Source organism: Nuphar pumila, chromosome 3, assembly GCF_984573655.1.
Source record: "Nuphar pumila chromosome 3, dmNupPumi1.hap1.1, whole genome shotgun sequence".
In the NCBI taxonomy this organism is placed as follows: domain Eukaryota; kingdom Viridiplantae; phylum Streptophyta; class Magnoliopsida; order Nymphaeales; family Nymphaeaceae; genus Nuphar; species Nuphar pumila.
The window spans coordinates 3,500,836-3,520,730 of NC_143251.1; the positions used below are offsets into that span (position 1 = coordinate 3,500,836).

General features: G+C 37.9%; 1 protein-coding gene across 1 annotated transcript; it reads right to left on the minus strand.

Annotated features, from left to right (window-relative positions):
- Positions 1 to 783: 783 nt before the first annotated feature.
- LOC149841669 (citrate synthase, glyoxysomal-like) lies at positions 784 to 19,234 on the minus strand. The gene is given in 13 exon segments (XM_089998637.1): positions 784 to 1,131; positions 2,022 to 2,145; positions 2,227 to 2,324; positions 3,250 to 3,370; positions 3,500 to 3,573; positions 3,644 to 3,719; positions 3,808 to 3,927; positions 16,662 to 16,771; positions 17,711 to 17,773; positions 17,945 to 18,049; positions 18,246 to 18,331; positions 18,454 to 18,637; positions 18,866 to 19,234. Coding segments are annotated over 13 exon segments (1,521 nt in total). The 5' UTR covers positions 19,088 to 19,234; the 3' UTR covers positions 784 to 993.
- Between the last annotated feature and the right edge of the window lie 661 nt (positions 19,235 to 19,895).

Genomic DNA, 19,895 nt, shown 5'->3' on the forward strand with positions numbered 1-19,895 from the left:
ATTAGTGATAAAGTATTTCTCACATAAATTTATGTAATTTCATGATATATGTGAAAACAGTATGTTATTTGGGAGAGGTGTTTCGCAAATTTTTTATGCAAATTTTTTTATTATATACGAAAGAGTACGATATTTGTGATTTTTGTGGTTTCAGTTTCATCGAGATCTTGCAAATAAATTTATGCGAGTTCGTAATGTCTAAATTCACATAAAAAAACCTGTGATTCTATATTTAAGTGAGGGTTAGACATATTCGAGTACAATTTTATCACAAAAATGTCTAAATTCACAGTTGCAAAGAGTAAAAGTGTCTTAATAATATCAAACATTTACGATTTTAGACATCAAGAGTATAAAAATTTATAGGGTTTTAAGAAATTGCAGCAAATTACCTGTATAATACAACCATTTTCCAATAATAATTTGAGTTAACATTACCTCAAGGGGGTTGAGCGTAGTGGGGTGGAGCCTAGGCCATTAGACGGGAGGTCAAGATTCGATTCCTGCGAGCATCACTTGTGCAAGCCAACATCCAATATAAGTGCTGGGGGTGAGGGTCCTAGCCTCAAAGTTTTATGCTTTTGGCCGACAACCGGAGGTATGGCAGGCTGAGCCAGCTCGACCAGGTCTTCAAGCCTAGACGTGGCTTCCTCAGGTGATAAATAAAAAAATAATAACATTGAACAACACTAACAAGCTGACAAGGACTCGGACTACTACGATTTTTTACCACCAGATTGGACCAATGATATTCACGTAAAAAAGTAAATATAGAGCCATAGATTTTGTTCTTTCACAGGCAAGTTATAATCACGATGACAGGTTGAGAATGAATTCCAGGCATGGATTCTGCCTCCAACAGGAAGCAACACTCGGTTCTTCATACACGTTCCAGTTAAGCTTATTCACAGCGTTTTCAACAAGCTTCAGTTGAAGATGCAGCTTATTACATGTAAATATTGTTTGGATACACCTGGAATGCTTGAGGAAAGGTCACAGAGAGGCCCTGGATCCTGCAAGCCGTCTCCTTGTGGCATTTGAAACCAATAGTTGGCCCAGCTTGTCAGCTTCCTCTGACACAGTTCTTTCTCTGACAGGTGCATAATGCCGAAGCCAGAGCCCTGTGTATACCTTTTGATATCAAAGTAGGAAGATTGTTTGTCAGTAGTTGAAAGTTGAAACACAATGAGGGCAATTTTTTTATTTTTTTGGCTAGGTCAAGGAAACACTCCAGTTGGTACCCGACCCCCCACCAGGGAGTACACCCACCTTCCCTGTGGATTTCAAACTCGTGACGATTCTTAAGTCACCCCTACCAGCTGAGCGGAGCCCTTGTGGGCAGCAACTATGTTTCCAATTCTAGGGAAAACAATAAGACGATTCCTAACTGAAACTCAACATCCATATTTCATCTGAATGGACAAGAAATTGAAACAGCAATGTCTAGGGAGCATAAAGAATACCAGACACATTTCCCACCACCTAAATAGAACCACACACACACACACTTTTTCAGATTGGAAAATTCCGAAAATTAGATGACAGATTTTTCTTATGACGAGGAACTACACCAAGATTGAGAACTTAATTAGCCCTGCCCTTTACTAGTAAACCTCGTGAGAGTGGACCCCCACCCCAGCACTGCTCCATACCTGTCGCAGGTTCTATCCCAAGGGGAATCAAACTCATGACATCTGATGCTTGCCCTAACCAAATGGGCAACCCTGCAGGGGCTCTAAAGAAAAACTCTACGGTATTGACCCACACCAGAAGATGCCATTTCCCTTTTGCTTTTTTTCTCAACAGGCAAGCTGGGGGATAACCCCTCTGAGATTCAAACCTGAGACAGTAAGAGGCTTTACTGATTTATTTCTCAAAATGCAAACTTCATTTTCCTCACCACTACACGTATCATTAGACATCATAGCCAGATCATTCAGTTATTTTTGCTAGCTAGAAACAGAACTTTTCTCTGTAATCAAGTGGGTGGAAGGACCAAAAGAATTGGAGAGGAAGATTACCTGCTGTGGTCTTATGATCTTCGTATCAGGATCATCAAGTGATTCTCGCCAGTGTGCAAGGTACCCAGCCATTCGTGGGATTGCAAAAAGGACTGGGAAGAATTCTGTTGGGAATCCCATTGCTCTGACAAAAGTAAAATAACATTAAAAGGCTGAAAAAATGGAAGCAGTTCTATGGTACCCCAAAACTCAAATTCCAAAATACCTATAGATTAAGCCTGAGTAGAAATCAACGTTTGGATAGAGACGCCTTTTGACAAAATACTCATCAGAAAGTGCAGATTTCTCCAACGCAACAGCTACCTGCCAAAAACAAAAGAAAATTGAACAGGTACTCAATAATAAGTGTGAGCAAATAATGTAACTTTTAAAAACCCAACTGACAATGGCTTTTTCCAGTTTTTAGTTCTACAGTGAAAGGGAATAGAAAATAGTATGAGAAACTTATCCATAACTGCATGCAGACAAGCATATGGCTTTCCTCATCTACTAATACATCTGCATATGCACTGCCAAGTTATATTTCACCTGTTCTTTAAAGGGCTCCAATCTTGGATTACAGTCATCAGGAAATGCTTCTGATAGTTATGGGATCCATGAGAATGTTTCCATCTAGTTCGCACCATGAACAGGGAAGACCCGGCCCCTTGACCACCAGTTGACACTCGAGAAGGTTTAACACCCTAAAAAATCACACAAGAATGCTAGTCTGTATTTAATGGAACTTGGGCAATGCACAAGTTGCAGGTCTTGGAACTGCTGCTTTAGATGTCAATGGAAGAGGAAATTTCTAGTCATATCTTGATGAAGATGATGATGGAGAGAGCTAGGACAGCAGAGGATATTGAAGAATAGATAATTTTGGATCTGAAACATAAGCTTTAAAGTGAAAAATGCCAATCATGCTTCTGTGGGGCAGGTATCACCAAATCCATTCTGGGCATTATGGGTGTCCACCCTTCTACCTTAGCCCACATCTTCAACACATTCATACAACAGTTTTCATGTAAATTTATCCAATTCCTTTCGTGTAAGTACCATATAACACACTCCAAAATCAATGCCAGATAACATTTCTACCCCATCCATTCTCATATACATCCAGGTCCTTGGTATAAAGCATATGTTCCCTCATAAAAGAATCAACAACAGAATTTTTAGTAGTGATGGATACTGTCTTTTTTCCCCCATTAATTCACTATATACGATTAGGAGACAAGACGCACACCTCTATAAGAGGATCCCGTCCAACAATTGAGAAGACTTCCTCAGCTAATTTGCGTATCACTTTGGCCCGAGGATCGTAATTCTTATATACACGATGGCCAAAACCAGACATCTTCCGCTTCCTGAAAGTATCAAGGTGAAAAGAATTCAGATTGAACTAGAATCCAAATCAATAAAATATGAAAATAAGTCCATTGCTTGAGAAGATATTATGAATTAAAGATTGAGGAAAGCACAATATAATGGATTACCTGTTCTTTACACCTTCAATGAACTCAGGGATATTGTCAACTGTTCCTATCTCATTTAACATTTTAAGAACAGCCTGCAAAACAAGAGATTTAGATTCATAGATTATGTAAAGTAAGAAATGTGCACCTAAGGTTTTTGTATACCTCATTAGCTCCACCATGAAGTGGACCATAAAGTGCTCCAACAGCCCCTGCAAGAGCGGTGTACACATCCACACCACTATGGACATAATATAATAGTTACCAAGGCAGCTATATACAGAGATAAACAGAAGGGCTCACAGAAGAACAAACACAAGAACGTATACCTGGATGCAAGATGTCTTGCAGCAGCTGTGGAGCAGTTCATTTCATGTTCAGCATGGAGTATGAAAAGAATGTCGAGCACTCGCGCAAGTCAAGGGTTCGGTCTGTAGGATCTATTGCCACTGGATTCACAAAGACATTACAATAGAATCATAGATCGTTAGACGTCACTCACAAATGAATGCAAACAATATCATATTCTATAACAGTGCACAAGTAGGTGAGTGAGGGCCTATGCATCTCCACAAGTGTCCATTTCCACGAATATATATCCCCCATATTTTGGAAATATCATGGTAATTTCACCAACACATTTCAATGTGAACATCCCTGCCATTTTCAATATTGCTAAATCCAAACTTATCAAAATATTACCAAATCATGTAACGAGTTTGTGCTGATAGGGTCAACAGCAAAAGTTAGACTTATCTCTCATATTTTATGTATTCTAAACATTGGCTGCAATTTTAATGAGGGATTTCAAAATAAAACTGTGTTATATATATATATATATATATAGAGAGAGAGAGAGAGAGAGAGTAAATATTGGCTATTGTTGAAGGCACCACACTATTGAGTAAAACTAGGCATTTTTTTATCTTTTTTCAAGTCAAACACTATAGATAATAGATGTGATCTACATGGTTTGCTTAGTAGAAAATGAGTTTCAAATCATCTGTTTGCAACACTTAAGCAGACTTTTCAAGGGCTTAAAGAATCAACCCATGTTGAACAAATCTTTGTGGTCAAATTGTCAACACCAGTGTTATCAATATTGTATCCTACACAACACACTATATTGCAGTATTGATACATGAACCAATATGATATACACCCTTATATCACCTTAGACTGTATTATACGATGCAGAGATGAATAATCGGATGCCAATGAAGCAACACAGGAGAGCAATAAGCCAATAACACATGCGACTAAGGACAATACAAATGCACTAAGGCAAATAGAATATCAGAGTGAGAGAGCACCAACATAAAAATATATTTATTATTAATAATAATGCTCACAAAAAGCATACATGACAATGGGTTTGAAACCTATTTAAATAGACACAAGACAGGCCATACTAGCCGTTAGACACTCCCAAAGGCTAGTTCAACAGTTATATTACAAAAAAAATAAAAATAATAATAAAACAAAAAATACATAATTTAAAATACACATATTATATATTTATATATACTAAATATACACAAATAGTATATGCATACATATGTAGTATAGTATGTATACATATATAAATATGTATAAAAATATACAACAATATTTAACAACACACCATATCATATGAGTTGATGCATCTTTTTTTTTTACCTTTATGGCACCGGATAAGTGACACCAAATCAACTCAAAAATTTGGGGGTTTTGCCAAATAAGAGCTCTAGATGTGTGATTTTTCCTAAATCTACCCATTTCTATCTTAAACAACCATTTGTCTTGTTTCTAATCCTCAAAATCGAGCCTAAAGTCTTGATTGAAGGTGATTGGTGCAATATCAACTGTGTGGTTGAAAGAGAGTTTTCAAGCATAAAATCAAGGGTGAGCTCATTTCATTTTAATGTTTTTGCCCTTAATCCTTTTTTTTATACTAATAAAACTCAAAGTCAAGCCTTAGGTGTGATATTAATGAAAGAAAATGAAACTCACAACCAAACTATCTCTTCATCACACACTCACGAAGAGGTTACAAGAACCACAAGGGTTCATACAAGCATAAGAACACACACTACCCGAAAAGGGTATTCAAAAGAAAAAGAATTTTATTAACTTGGGATACAATCCCACAAAAACCATGAAATACAAGAGGAAATAGTCCCCATATTTATAGAGGAGAATGAGAAGCCTTCAAGGGAGTCGTTGGACTCCCAACGACTTTATTAGAGCTGTTGGGAGTCTAACGGCTCCCTTGAAAGATGCTTTTTGACTTTAGTCAAAAAACACCTTTTTGACTAGTCAAAAAGGTGAAGGCTTAAAAAGGTCCAAAAACAAAAAAAAAACTAGCCTAATTCTAGTTATGTTCTAACTAAGAAAAAGAGAAAGGTACTACAAGCCTATGAGATTACATATGAGATATTATATGAGATTACATATTTTAACAATTAAACCTATATCTACTCATTTCCTTTATAAAGCACCCATTTTATACCCTTAAACTTGAAAACATAGTCGTAGGCAATGTTGTATGTATCGTACCATATTGTATGATACGATACCATACATATCGTTACTATTTAGAATATCAATACAATACACACTCGTATCGCGATACGAGATCGTAGTTGTATCATATGTATCATATGATACATGCGATACAAGATGTATCGTACAATACAAGGTCAACACTCTTAAAAAATGACCAAATCATAATTTTTCAATTTTGGGTTTTAAAAACCTCTTGAAGGCTGACTCCCTCATTTGTGTAGAAATCATTAGACAAGTATTCATGGACCCTAGGACTCGTGAGAGCAATTTGGGGGTCGGTCTGTGCATAAGAGAGAGAGAGAGAGAGATTTTGCGGTTTACTAAAGTAAAAATGCATTCCACCATTTTTTCACTCAAAGAAGTGGGTTAAGGTAAAAAATATTTATTATGAGTAAAATTACAAAGCTACCCTCCAAGGTAGAAATCAAGCTCCACACTCCAACAAAGATGGCATCAGATAATGCGGCATGACAATGAGGAACTCAAGTAATAAGTGAAAACCGATTAAAAATCGAGTTCAACTATTGCCATAATATTTTTGTTTATGTAATATGAAAGTATGAGTCTTGTGGCATTTCTTAATTGCAAGATATTTAATATTTTGCATTGTTCTTGTGAGATATGCACACAATATTATCTATAATTCTATATTAGTTGATGTTTGGTGATCTCTTATGCAGCTCATAGAGACAAAAATGCTTCATATGTGATTTTATAGTTGTATTTTATGCAATTCATCATTGTTTCATATGATATGATTTTTTTTTTTTAAATTCTGAATTTTTTTTTGGATTTTTTAAAAAAATTATTAAAAATTTATGATATTTTACTATACAATACGATACAATCTTAATTTGGGCCTGACCGATACGGATAACGATACAATACTTACAACCTTGGTCGTAGGTGTTATTGAACCTAATCCTACCCATTTCCGCCTCAAATCACCATTCTTTTGTGCCCTTAAGCCTCAAAATTGTGTCCTACGAGGTCGATAGAGGGTAGAGGTCTTGAAGGATGCCGCCCAAATGATCCAGCATGAAAATATTGTAAACCGGTTGACTTGAAGATGGGTCTAAGACGAATAGTAAAGTGTGATTGACTGATTCAAAAGATAAAGGTGGCTTATCACCATCTCAGGCAACTCAATACTACAATAAACGAAGAAAATCATTGAGCTAAAGTTTCATATTGAAGGAAACTTATATATATATATATATATATATATATATATATATATATATATATATATATATATATGTGTGTGTGTGTGTGTGTGTGTGTGTGTGTGTGTGTGTGTTTCTAAGCTCGTGCATGTATGGCCTTTGGTCCATGTTAAGATTAGTCGTCTGAAGCCTTTTTTATTCTTAAGTAGTGTTTTGGTATTTTATATATAATGAGGGACCCATGTGTAATTTTATTCTTAGACTAATCTCCTCTATTTTAACTAGAAGAGATTAGCCCTAAAGAAATGAATCGACTCTCTCTCTCTCTCTCTCTCTCTCTCTCTCTCTCTCTCTGTTCCTGTTCCTGTGTGCTCCATTCACATTTGCACATGGTATCAGAGCAATAGGTTCTGGGGAGCGTGAGCACTTCTTCGGTCTGCACAAAAGCTCGAGTGAAAAAGAAAAAAAAGGCGCGTGAATTTTTTTTTGTGTGCAGATCTGATAACAGATCTGATGTCTGATCTAAAGGCCTCGTTTTTTTTTTATCAAGTAGCGATAGGATATGGGTGACGTGAAAAGGCCGTGATTTCCTTTTTATCGAATCTGAGTGGGTTGAATAAAATTTTTTGTTCAATTGTGGATCTGGGTTTTCACGATTCTTGATGCCAGAAGTAGTTTGCTTCAAATGATTTGGTGCTGCCGTGAAACCTGTATCATGAGAAGTATGTTGTTCCCGTGATTTTTTTTTCATCGAATTTGAGTGGGTTGAATAAAATTTATTTTGTTCATTTGTGGATCTGGATTTTCACGATTCTGGATGTCAGAAGTAGTGTGTTTCTAATGATTTGGTGCTGCCGTGAAACCTGTATCATGAGGAGTATGTTGTCTGAGATGTGCTCAGAACAAAATCATCGATTAAAAGTTTTTTTTTGACATAGGTGCCGTGGAGAATTAATTTTCTTTAAGTTCCTTTTGGATTTAAAAAGGGTTGTTCAAATCTGATTTCAGATCAGGTGTCGTGGTTCATCACCGTCTCTGGTGCTGATTCCGGTGGTGTCGTGGTTTCTGCAGTGTGTTTGAGCAGATTTTGTGGTCGTGTAGTATCCAGATTTGGACTCTAAATAGGTTGGAGAAGAAATCTGATCGTTAATTTTTTTTCTGTGAACTTGTGATAAAAAAATTTTTGTCGTGTATTGCAGCAGAGTAATCATCAAATCTTTTATTATGGGTGAAACTCAGAAATTCGATGCTAAGAATGAGGCTATTGGAGAATATAAAGCATTTGCAAATTCCTTCTCTTACGGCTCTTCCGTGAAATTAAATGAAGTAAATTATGCCAGGTGGTCAAGAACTTTTATGATGTCGGTTTCTGGACATTGTAGAAAACATATTTTGTTGGAAACTAAACTGAATGATAAAGTGGAAAAATATATTACTTGGGATGAAGATAATGACATAGCTATGTCATGGATCATGAATAGTGTTGAACCTCACATTTCAGATGGTCTAATTTATTATAATACAGCAGCTGAATTGATGTGGGTTTGAACTGTACTAAATGATCTTCAAGTGAAGGTTTCATCGCCTATGGTAATGATGTGTGACAACAAGGCGGCTACATATATAGCTAATAATCCTGCATTTCATGAGAGAACAAAACACATTGAAGTTGATTGTCATTATATAAGAGATATGGTTCAAGCTAGTCATATCTCTACCAAGCATCTAAACTCTGAGGACTAAGTTGCAGATATCTTTACAAAGCCTCTGGCTAGGCCAAGTTTCTCAAAATGTTGCAGCAAGCTGAGCATGATTGATATCTATGCTCCAGCTTGAGGGGGACTGTTAAGATTAGTCGTCTGAAGCCTTTTTTATTCTTAACTAGTGTTTTGGTATTTTATATATAATGAGGGACTCATGTGTAATTTTATTCTTAGACTAATCTCCTCTATTTAAACTAGAGGAGATTAGCCCTAAAGAAATGAACCGACTCTCTCTCTCTCTCTCTCTCTCTCTCTCTCTCTCTCTCTCTCTCTCTCTCTCTCTCTCTCTCTCTCCTTAGTGCTACATTCAGATTTGCACAGTCCTCATGATCATTTATTCTGTAAAATTGTAAATTATAACTTTTGGAATGAATTATGAAAAACCTTTTGGCTTCTTCATGCAGTGATATTTTGTTTTAACAAATTGTGTTTGTGGTGATTAGATTTGTCAATAGCCCACCGACATCCACTTCTTGCTGACCACCCAGTGTGGAAATATTGTTCCTGAGGGTAAGAGGAGATATGTGACTCTCAAATATAGGTTTTGTCATTTATTGACATAGAGGGGCTTTCATCGCATAAGGCAACACATTACAACCCTTTTGAATTGGAAAGTACAACCATGTCGAAGGACTCCAGATGATGCACAAGGTAAGATGCAAACAAATACAAAAGAAATTAAGGATATGAACAATAGAAGAAAGAAACATGTCATAAGAAATGACATAGTTTCATGTTAAAATTTTTATAGACTTTGTGTAAATACATATGTATTTAACAATATATATATATATATATATGTGTGTGTGTGTGTGTGTGTATGTGTGTGTGTGTGTGTGTGTGTGTACAATTATACTTTTCATATACTTTGTGTGTGTGTATATATATATGTATATATATATAGTTAGATATAAATGTATATAGGTTTCATTTTGTATTTTTCCTTTTTTATTTTTTTTATTTTTTATTTTCTTTTTTTGGGGGGTTTGACCATGGGTTGACCAACCATTGGACTGGCCCCAATCGCTCTATTTAGAGCCGTTGGAGCTGGCCCAACGGCTGGCCAGCCCCCCTCTTAGTGTATAAATATGGGATGAATCCTCTTGTTCATTCAAGCTTTTTAGCAAAAGCTTTCTTCTTCAATAATATATTCTTTTTCATGCCTTTGTACACTTGTGATTATATGTGAATCTTATTTTGTGCCTTTGTGCACATATTTTCCATTGTGTTCATAGTGGGTTAATCAAGTCGTTTTTGGACTTGATCGTTTTTAAGATATTTTCACATTTCAGACATTGGTCACACAGCCAAATGATAAAAATGGTGAGGAGCTACAAGACTTACAACAAGATGTCATCTTTGATGTAGAACCCAGAATGTTTGATGATGAAAATAACTGATGAGTTTCAATGTTCACAATGATTTTATGTAATAAAATTTCATTGCACCTATGTTTATGACTTCAGGTAATGACTAATGAACTTTACTTGATGTTAATAGCATTGATCTCAATGCTTAAATTCATTTTTTATTGTGTTATATAATTTTTTGAAATTTTTCTGAATTTCGAGGACATTTTTTTATATTTGTAAAAATTTTAAGTGCCTTTTTTCTTGTATTTTATGATACAATACGGTACACCTGTATCCCTGACCCTTCTGACCAGGTTTCCAATATGCTTTTTACAATATTGATCAATACAACTTGTGTAAAACCCAAGTTTAAAAAAAAACTTGGGACCCGGGTTGGATCCAGATCCGACCCGGATACACTACCCGTTAGGGTTAAGACCCTTACCCCCATGCCTTTATAAGGCAACGCAGGAGGGGCGAGGGTTTCATTCGAAACCCTCTGCCCTTTTTTGCCTCCCGTCCGCCGATCGCCCCCCTTCTCTGTTGTGAGTCTGGCAGGCCGCCGCCGACCCACCGCCACCGCCACCACCTCCTGCTCCGACAACTTCGGCCGACGCCCCCGACGCTGCCCCCGAGCTCTCTCTCTCTTATGTTCTCTCTGCTACCGGTGTCCACCGCTTTCGGCGACCCACCGACCTCCTCTTCTCTCCCCGTCGCAGTCTTCTTCTCCGCCCTGCATGCGCCGGTGACGCCCGATTGGTGCACCACCTCCACTATTTCCCTCGCCCTTCTGTTGCTCCTCTCTTCAGCAGCCGTGCTGACGCGCCCCCCCCCAGCATCCGACGTTTCGCTGGCCGCATGTGAGGATCCCCTTTTTCTTTTTTCCCCTCTTCCCTGTACTCTCTCTCAGTCTCTCATTGTCTTCCTCTTCGTCCTCTTCTGTCTTTTTCGGCCGGCAGGCAGGGGCCCCTGCCTGTCTTTTTTTTTCTTTCGGCCAGCAAGCAGGCAAAGGCACCCCTGCTTGCCTGCCTCCTCTTTGGTTTTCGTCAGGTAGGGGAGAAGCCCCCTGCCATTTGCCTCTCTATTTCCTCCTTTTTCACAAAGGTGGGGTCGGGCCCCTCCCTATTCCCTCTGCTAGCAGGAGAGGGGTGACGCCCCTCCCTACTCCCTTTTTAGGCAAGGGCGAGACCCCTGTCTCTGCTATTTCGGCAGGCAGGGGTGGGACTCCCCTGCAAGGTTGTTAAATGTGATGAGACGAAGCGAGGCGTTGAGCCTATTATGAAACGAGGCGTAAGACTCGAGGCGTTGAAGCGTAAGCTTCATGATCAAAATAATAAAATATATAATATTAATAAAATAATAAAAAATTTAAATAATAACTACTAATAAATGACAGTATAAAATAAATTGTGTCCTCACAAGATCAATTAAGTTCCAAATCCTCATAGTTAAACTTTGAGAAATCAGAGTTTGAACCTAGAGCTTCCCTCTACATTGGTCTAAACTAGAGCTTTAACGTCATTTTTACCCGAAATCGCGAAAATTAAGAAGAAAAACTATAGAATCAAATCGACCATCATGGCGGAAACTCATCGGAATCCATCTAAGAACGAAGAAATAAAGAAAAGAGATGAGCAAACAGGGGAGGAAGGGTGGTGGTGCTACCTCAGGCCATGCCAATCTGGACCTTTATCCTTCCAGATTAATTGATAATCGTCCTTGGAAATACAATACAAGATTAAGCATATAGGTAAGTCTGGATTTCGAGCAACCAACTAATGTTTAATGGCTCAATCATAATGAATAAAAATTAAGGCAAACCTCATTAGTTATCAGGCAAAGACATTATGACAAACCCCATGCAAATGCATAACCCAAAACCGACCGGTGCATAAAATTTCCAAGAAATTATTTTTTCATCTTGCCCATTATTGACTTCTTTTTTTCCTTTTTAATCAGTTGAGCTATGAATTGGACGGAGGAAATAGGACAAGCTCCAGTTCAATCAAGCCAGCAAATGAGATCGGATGGCTATGACAAGCAACACACGAGAAGCATGACCCATCATTTTCCCAGCCGTCCAACCAAGGAAGTGCAAAGCAAGGAGCAAAACTCCATGGATGCATTGAAGGCCCAGAATCCAAGTTGCAGGAGAAGAGTCAAAAAAGCGTTAGCAAGCACAGAAATAAGAAAAAAAGGCTGACAGGAACTGGCCCTACAGGTGATGGTCTGCTTTCGGGTGCTGATAACCCTTGCCGACTGCTAGCTTCTTGTGTATCGACTTCATAAATTAAGTAAACAACAGGATAAAACTGAGAACGCCTCACTGCAATGCCTCAGTACCTTGAGCGTGCGCTTTGCCTATGAGGCGTACGCCTCTCACAACACTGCTCCTCTGCCACCTTTGGAATTCCGACAGGGGGCCTTGCCCCCTGGACTTTTCATTTTTTGTTAGGTAGGGGTGAAGCCCCTGCCATTTCTAACTTCCCGCATACAGGGGCTTCGCTCCTGCCTCCCTGTGTTCGATTGGGCAGAGGTCGAGCCCTGCCCCTTTTTCTTTTCCTCTTTCATGATTATTTTACTAACATATGTACTTTTCGCAGCTTGCGCAACGGAGCCCTCTCGTGCCCCACGGCCCGAGACCATCATTACCTACGCTTGTAGGCGCACGAAAACTCACGACTCCCCAAGGTAGGGTAAAGTTGAACAAAGGACTATAAAGGACTAAAATAACACAATATGGATTACAAATCTAAAATTGAAAAAGGACAAATATATACGTATATGTATATCTATATACGTACACTTTTAACTCAAGGACGTGGTTTCACGATCCTTGTCCTTTTACTTTTTTGTCTTTACGTTTTCTGTCGCCGTCGTGCTTTTACGTGCACAGGATCCTTTCTGCATTTAAATTCCTGTCTTTAAATTCCTATCGTTACTTTCCTATTTTTATGCTTTCTGTCACCGCCGCACTTTTATGTGCACATGCTCCTTTTTGCATTTAAATTCCTGTTTTTATTGTTCCTGCCTTCAAATTTCTGTCATTACTTTCCTATCCTTGTGCTTTTTGTTGTCGTCGCGCTTGATGTGCACAGGCTTTGTTTTTGTACTTCTGCTTTCTGTTATTTTCTTGCTTTCTTGTCGCCGCACACAGTGTGCAGTCGTGCCCTCGTGGCTTTCCCCGCGCATTGCCTCGCAAGGCGCGTAGGAGCACCTACCAATTTCGCTCTTTCAGGAAAGATGCAAAGTTGGGTACAGGTGTTTTAGTCTCGAGAAAAGGGTTCCCGTGCGGGCTTCGACTTCTCGATAGCGCAGATGTGCAAAGCAAAGCTGGAGCACCCTAGCTCCTTGCTCCACTCCGAGTTGATGCACTCGGGAGTGTTTTGTTGGATCCAGGGCGATCCTAAAACTCGCATGATACTTTCTGTTTCGCATTATGTTAAGCATGCTAGAAATTACTTGTTGTACATTATGCTCTTGTGAAACACTGTGATGGGTTCTCCTTGAGAGACCCATACCCCTCTCATCATAATCGTCCACTTAGACGAATGATTCTACGATGAGTAGGATGAGAGATCGTAAAGAACCTCGAACGTGTGGGACGCACCCCACTGGCAAATGACTCGGCTTCTCTAGTCATCGAAGTTAGGGGAAAGGGACTACCGTAATTATCCTAGGTTGTAGCTCCCAGGTACTTCTGCAGAAGTAGAATACATCCGTGGCCACGAATGTCCTCGAAGAATTCTCTCTTAGTCACTGACCGTCCTCTTAAGACACATACTCCGTCAGTCATCCGGGTTATCTAAAACACATGGCATAATAAACCCTTGGATCAGTTTCAGTTGTTTCTACGTTTCGCATCTGTGAGTACCCACAAGCCAGCTAATATCGAAACAATAAATATTTTGTTCATACTTTTGATCACTTATGAGATGTATGATTTATTTATGCTTAACTGTGATAGTTAGTTACTTTCTGCATGCGAAATCAATTATTCATGTTAGATCATCTGTGCGTATGATATCAATTGATTGTGCTAATATAACTCATTTCCTGCATATCTAGTTGTTCTTGCTTTCATAGTTGTAAATTGTCTTAAACTGCTTATCAATATGGTTATTTTAGTTCTTTATTGTCTTACTTGCGTACCTACCAGTTTTTGTCGACTGACCCATTTTATGAGTAGGTGACGATTAGGCAGCCTACTTGACGGCGATGATGTGATGCGAGATGACTCGAGGCCTCACTCTCCTCGCAGTTTTGAGTCCTGGTTCCTTGTTAGAGTTTTGGAGTTTTGTCTCAGGGGGAATCCCCAAACTTTTGTACAAATGATAGTTACTAATGAATATATTTTGATCTCACTATTCGTCTTTTAAAAATGCTTTTGATAGTGGTTTTGAGCAAGGTTTTTGTACTAACGTGCCCAAAGTTGTCAACTTATTTCGTTTTCAAAATAAATCGTTTCCGCTAATTCTTTAAAAATAAAAACTCCGAAAAACCTTTTTATTTTTTACGTATTTTCAAAGATTTACAAGTTTGAAATTTTGGGGCGTTACAACTTGCACCTATGATTTTTAGCTAAGTAAAATACCTTGAATAGTAACAAATATATACTTTGAACATCATTCGACCCCAGTACTGCTATAATAACCACCATTATCTCTTTCTTCTTTTATCAAATATACTCTCCACACTATTTTGACACTACTGCTACAACAACCACCATCTCTTTTTTCTTTTCACATTTGATCAAACCACTACCACCACCATCATCATCACAATCACCTTATTATTTTGCTTTTATCATCATTCACAACTACTACAATCATCCTTGTTGTTCATTACAAACATACCATCACAAACATCATTAACATCATGATTATCACCATCATCAGTATAAAAACCGTCACTATCATCATGAATATTGCAGTAGATACAGGGGCACAACCACTTTTACGAAGTTTTTCAATATGACCAGTATACAAAGGAATACAGTACAATGGTGAAAATCGATCATCCATGCAACATAGATAACTTCATCCTCATATTTTCTGTCAAAGACTCCATAACATGAAATTACTTCGAGGGGTGAGAGAAAGAAGAAGGCTGGATTTTCTTTCTTACATGGCTAAGGTATTTGGTTCATTAATCTCAATGAGCCATAGCTACAAGCCTGGTACCTAGAAATGATTTTCCACATCATGATGGGCATCCCTTTAGAATATAATTCATCTCAAACTACACATAATACAATATAAGATTTAAGCTTATTTTTTTATTTGAACTGCATTCATTATTACTCCAACAAGAGGTTTAACAAGCGAATCAAGAATGAGCAATACATCATTAATCAACCGATATCTAAATTGTAGCCAGAATGACTCAAGAAGCTTCAAAGAATCCATGTAGATGTAAGCAATGCCACCACCATTTTTCAAAAACTCCATGGCTGGAAACTGGATAAGAAAAAAGGTGGTTTACAGCCATGGGCAGCTGGAATATGGCAAGAGCAACAGCCTATGCCAAGGAGGGTGGAAAGGAAGATGAGAGAGATGGGAATAGGCAAAAGAGAGAAGCATGATTTTTGGGTCTTCCAAAATGTGGTTTGATATAATAGCCAGTTTTTGTTTTCCCATAGCTTCATTCTGAGAGGGTTTGCCTAAATGATATTTCGTCAATGGAATGGTGTTGGGCAGATGAAAACAACATTGTGAGAGTCACCAAAATGCCCCATATCATCTTCCTGATGATCTGGAGAGAAGATGACTCATTGAATGGCTCATTGGCTGTAAATATCCAGCCACTTATAGTATGGATGATCTAAGAGAAGCCAGCCGATAGAAGGTAAGTAGTTGAACATGAGCGATACGATCTTTCTCTAATTGGGATCAGGTGATAACATTGTAGTGTCACTAACCCATCTTTACTAGTCCATTCAGAAGCAGTAAGCTTCTTTGAAAACAAGTAGCTCCTTTTTCTTTTTCTCAAAATAATTTTATAGCAGCCAAGGAGATTTGAGAAATTGCAAATCAAATTCAATATAGGAATTTAGACAAAACAAAAAACATTTTCATATTCTAAATTCACATTAACACAAACAACATTAACTGAATAGTCATATTCTTTGAAAATTCTAAAAGAATATGTGAGAATTTGTAAACTGTATTATTAACTTATTAGACTCCAGAAAATGATCAATAAAAGGTACATAGAGGCTACAGACTTGCAGCCATATCCAAGGTGAAAGAAAGACCTGAAAAACTTGAAAGAAGGAAAAAAATCATAAATAATTCAGTAAAACAAAACCATGTCATTTTTTAATAATATAAAAGACATTCTTAATATAACTTACAGTGAGTCCAACATATATAAGAAGTTCTCTGCATAAGAAAGATTGCTGGCAGGAACAACTGGAGGCCTTCCAGTTGACCTCAAATATGCTGCAGCAGCAATTGTGGGTGCCTAAAAAAATAGAATAATTAGCAAAAGATGCATTTTATCAATGCTCATTTACGCACAATAAATGACTAAATAATCATGTGGAAACCTGAATAAAAACTTCTAAGAATTGAAGGCATTGTCATTGGCAGTTTTTCAATAGGGCAATTTCTTGAGAAAATTTAAGAATCCCCTCCTTTTTTTAACATAATGGAAAATGAACAAATATGAAAAGGTATTGATGGAGGTTTTATAACACAGTTAAATGTAGGGGAACCACAAAACGTTGGAAAACATAAGCAATTAAGAGAAACATTCTCTTCAAGTTTGAACTCTTTATGCCTATATAAATATATAACAAAAGCATACATTTTATTCTTTTACAATTCTGAGGAAATAACAGGATATTTCCAATATATTGAAGATAATTGCAACCATGATTGAGGAAAACCAACCACCTATATCATTTTCTACTCACATAAGTGAATAAAATGTAAGTGGAAGCCTGAGTTGGAAAAGAAAAACTTCTAAAATTTGGGCAATTGCAATTTCTTGAGTGAATTTTAGAATATCAAAATTTTAAGATAAACCTTGGAAATAATTAGTAAAGAAAATTTGAAAAAAGAAGAATAGATTTTTTTTATGAAGTTTTCATAACAAAGTTAAAAGTAAAGAACTCAAAACATTAGAGAACATAAGAAATTAAAAAAAGATTCTCTCCAAGTTAAAAAAATTTTATCGCCATATAAGGTATAATAAAATTATCATTATACACATCACAATATACAAAAGTCCTGAAGAAATATCAGGATATTTTCAAAGTATTGCAGATAATTGTGAATATGGTCAAAGAAAACCACGTCCATCTAAACATTTTCTACTTGAATGCATAAACTAAAAAATCATTTGTTAGCTTCACATACTGAATTCTGAACAAATCTTGTCAATTGCTGAAGGGCATACCTTCCCAAGTATACGAGCTATCTGTTTGTCTCTTACTTGCTTGGACTTGTAAAGATCTTGACCCTGTGAAGGAGGCCATCAATATTACACACAACAAGTTAATTCCAGAAACACGGCAACATCCACATACTATGACTGCTGTCAAGTTAATTCCAGATAAAACAAAGTCTCAAAATAAACTACAGCTAAAATCATGCACTCAAGCATCCATCAATCATTATGGTCATCACATACTCTAAGAGCAGGGTTGGCATCAGGATGAAAGATGGAAAGGGCACCCATTGCACTGACAAGCATACCCATCGGATGGGCATCATGAGGCATTGCATGTATAATATCCTGGGGCAGACGAAGAATTGCGTAAATCCTCCAAATTTTATCTATAAACAATAAGAACGCTTAAACGAAAAACACACACGAAACTTCACAATGTCCCGCTAGAGTGGGTGGTCTCTACGAGCTATACAAGAAACTGCATTAGACATCTATTAATTAAAGAGAGAGAAAAGCAAATGTATAACAAATAGCAGCAAACCAGGATGCCTTGAGGAACGACAGAGTGCTGAGCGATCACAAACTCCCACTCTGCCAACTGACTTTGTGAGGGCAAATTACCATACACTGCAAAGGAAAAGAATGCAGTTGAAGCACCAACTTACAAGCACATTCACGAACAAAAGAAATGGGGAGATATATTTTCTTTCAACGCAGGAATTACGAGGGCAGGGAGGAGAAGGCCTCACTTAGAAGATAGGCAACCTCAGCGTATGTGCTGCTCTCCGCCAATTCCTCGATGGGGTAGCCTCTGTACCGGAGGATGCCGGCGTCGCCGTCGATGTAACAAATCGACGAACGCACCGGCGCGGTATTGAGGTAGCCGGGATCATACAGTTTGATGCCCTTGTCATGCTTGCCTCCGGTCGTTAACTGAACAGCTCCACAGACCACTAGTGAGCTCATACGGGAAAGAAAGACAGAAAGAAAGAACCAGAAAAACGAAATTACACGAGAAGAAAGATGGTTCAAGATCATGATGGTCGTTTTGGCTCATAATTCTCATAAATCAATAACAATTTCACACGATTACCGCATAAATAAGAAAAGGGGAGGTGGAGAAAGAGGAGAAAATTAAGAGAAGTTACGAATAGAGAAAACCTTCTTCAGATCGGTGGACTTGATGGTGCCTTCCTCGGAGACCTCGATTTCGATTTTTTTCCCCGTCCGGTTGTCGAAGACCGTCAGCGTCCCCGGAGGGCCGGCGTCTCGCGTTGCGGAGACGCGCGAGAGCTCCAGAAAGGGCTGAGAATAGCGGAGGTGGGATGAGATGACCGCCAGTCGGTTTCTCCCGAACGCCGATGCGTCGAGCTTATTCTCCATTGCTGCTTCAATTTGAAATTTAGATACTTTTAGTCGTTGTAGCCTGATTCGTGTGTGTGTGTGTGTGAGAGAGAGAGAGAGTGAGAGAGAAAAGATGGAAGTAACCTTCTCTTTTACGTCTCTCTATATCTCTCTCTAAGTCTCTTCATGTGTTTGTGTCGGCCTGTTTGGAATATGGAGATGCCATTGGCGTTTATGGAGTTTATGCACTTGAGGAAGTGGCAGCTGTTAAATTCATGATTTAGTGCAAATACTAAGGAGCAACCGAGCAAGGGCTTCACTTTTCATCACAAATGCATAAACCTCCATCCCAATGCCTAGATTGCAAACAGGACCACCACCAAGATTTTACCTAATGCACAAAGTTGGTTATATATACGTAGAGAGAGAGAAGCTGGAATATGAGAGCTAAAAATATGGGCATTTTCAACACTATTTTGTCAAATCCTAATTGGGTCATATATTTTTTTATTAAATATATGATTTTTGAATGCTTTAATATTTATGAAAATTATGAGCCATTGATTTTAAAACCTTAAAAAAATCAGGTTTATGCATCCATGTCAATATCTAGTGATTCAAGAGCGGGTTCTTATAAAACCAAGCATGTAGATCACATATGTATTGTCAGATTCAAGAGAACAAAAATTCCATAAAATTATGGTTCCACATTAGTTTACATATGTATATGGATGTCGGACGAGAATGGGTACAAGCGATACCTTTATATATATCCAAGTTTTTGCCTCTAATTTCAAAAAACCTGAAATCTTTTGAATTTCTAAATGAATGATAGGCATCCTAATAA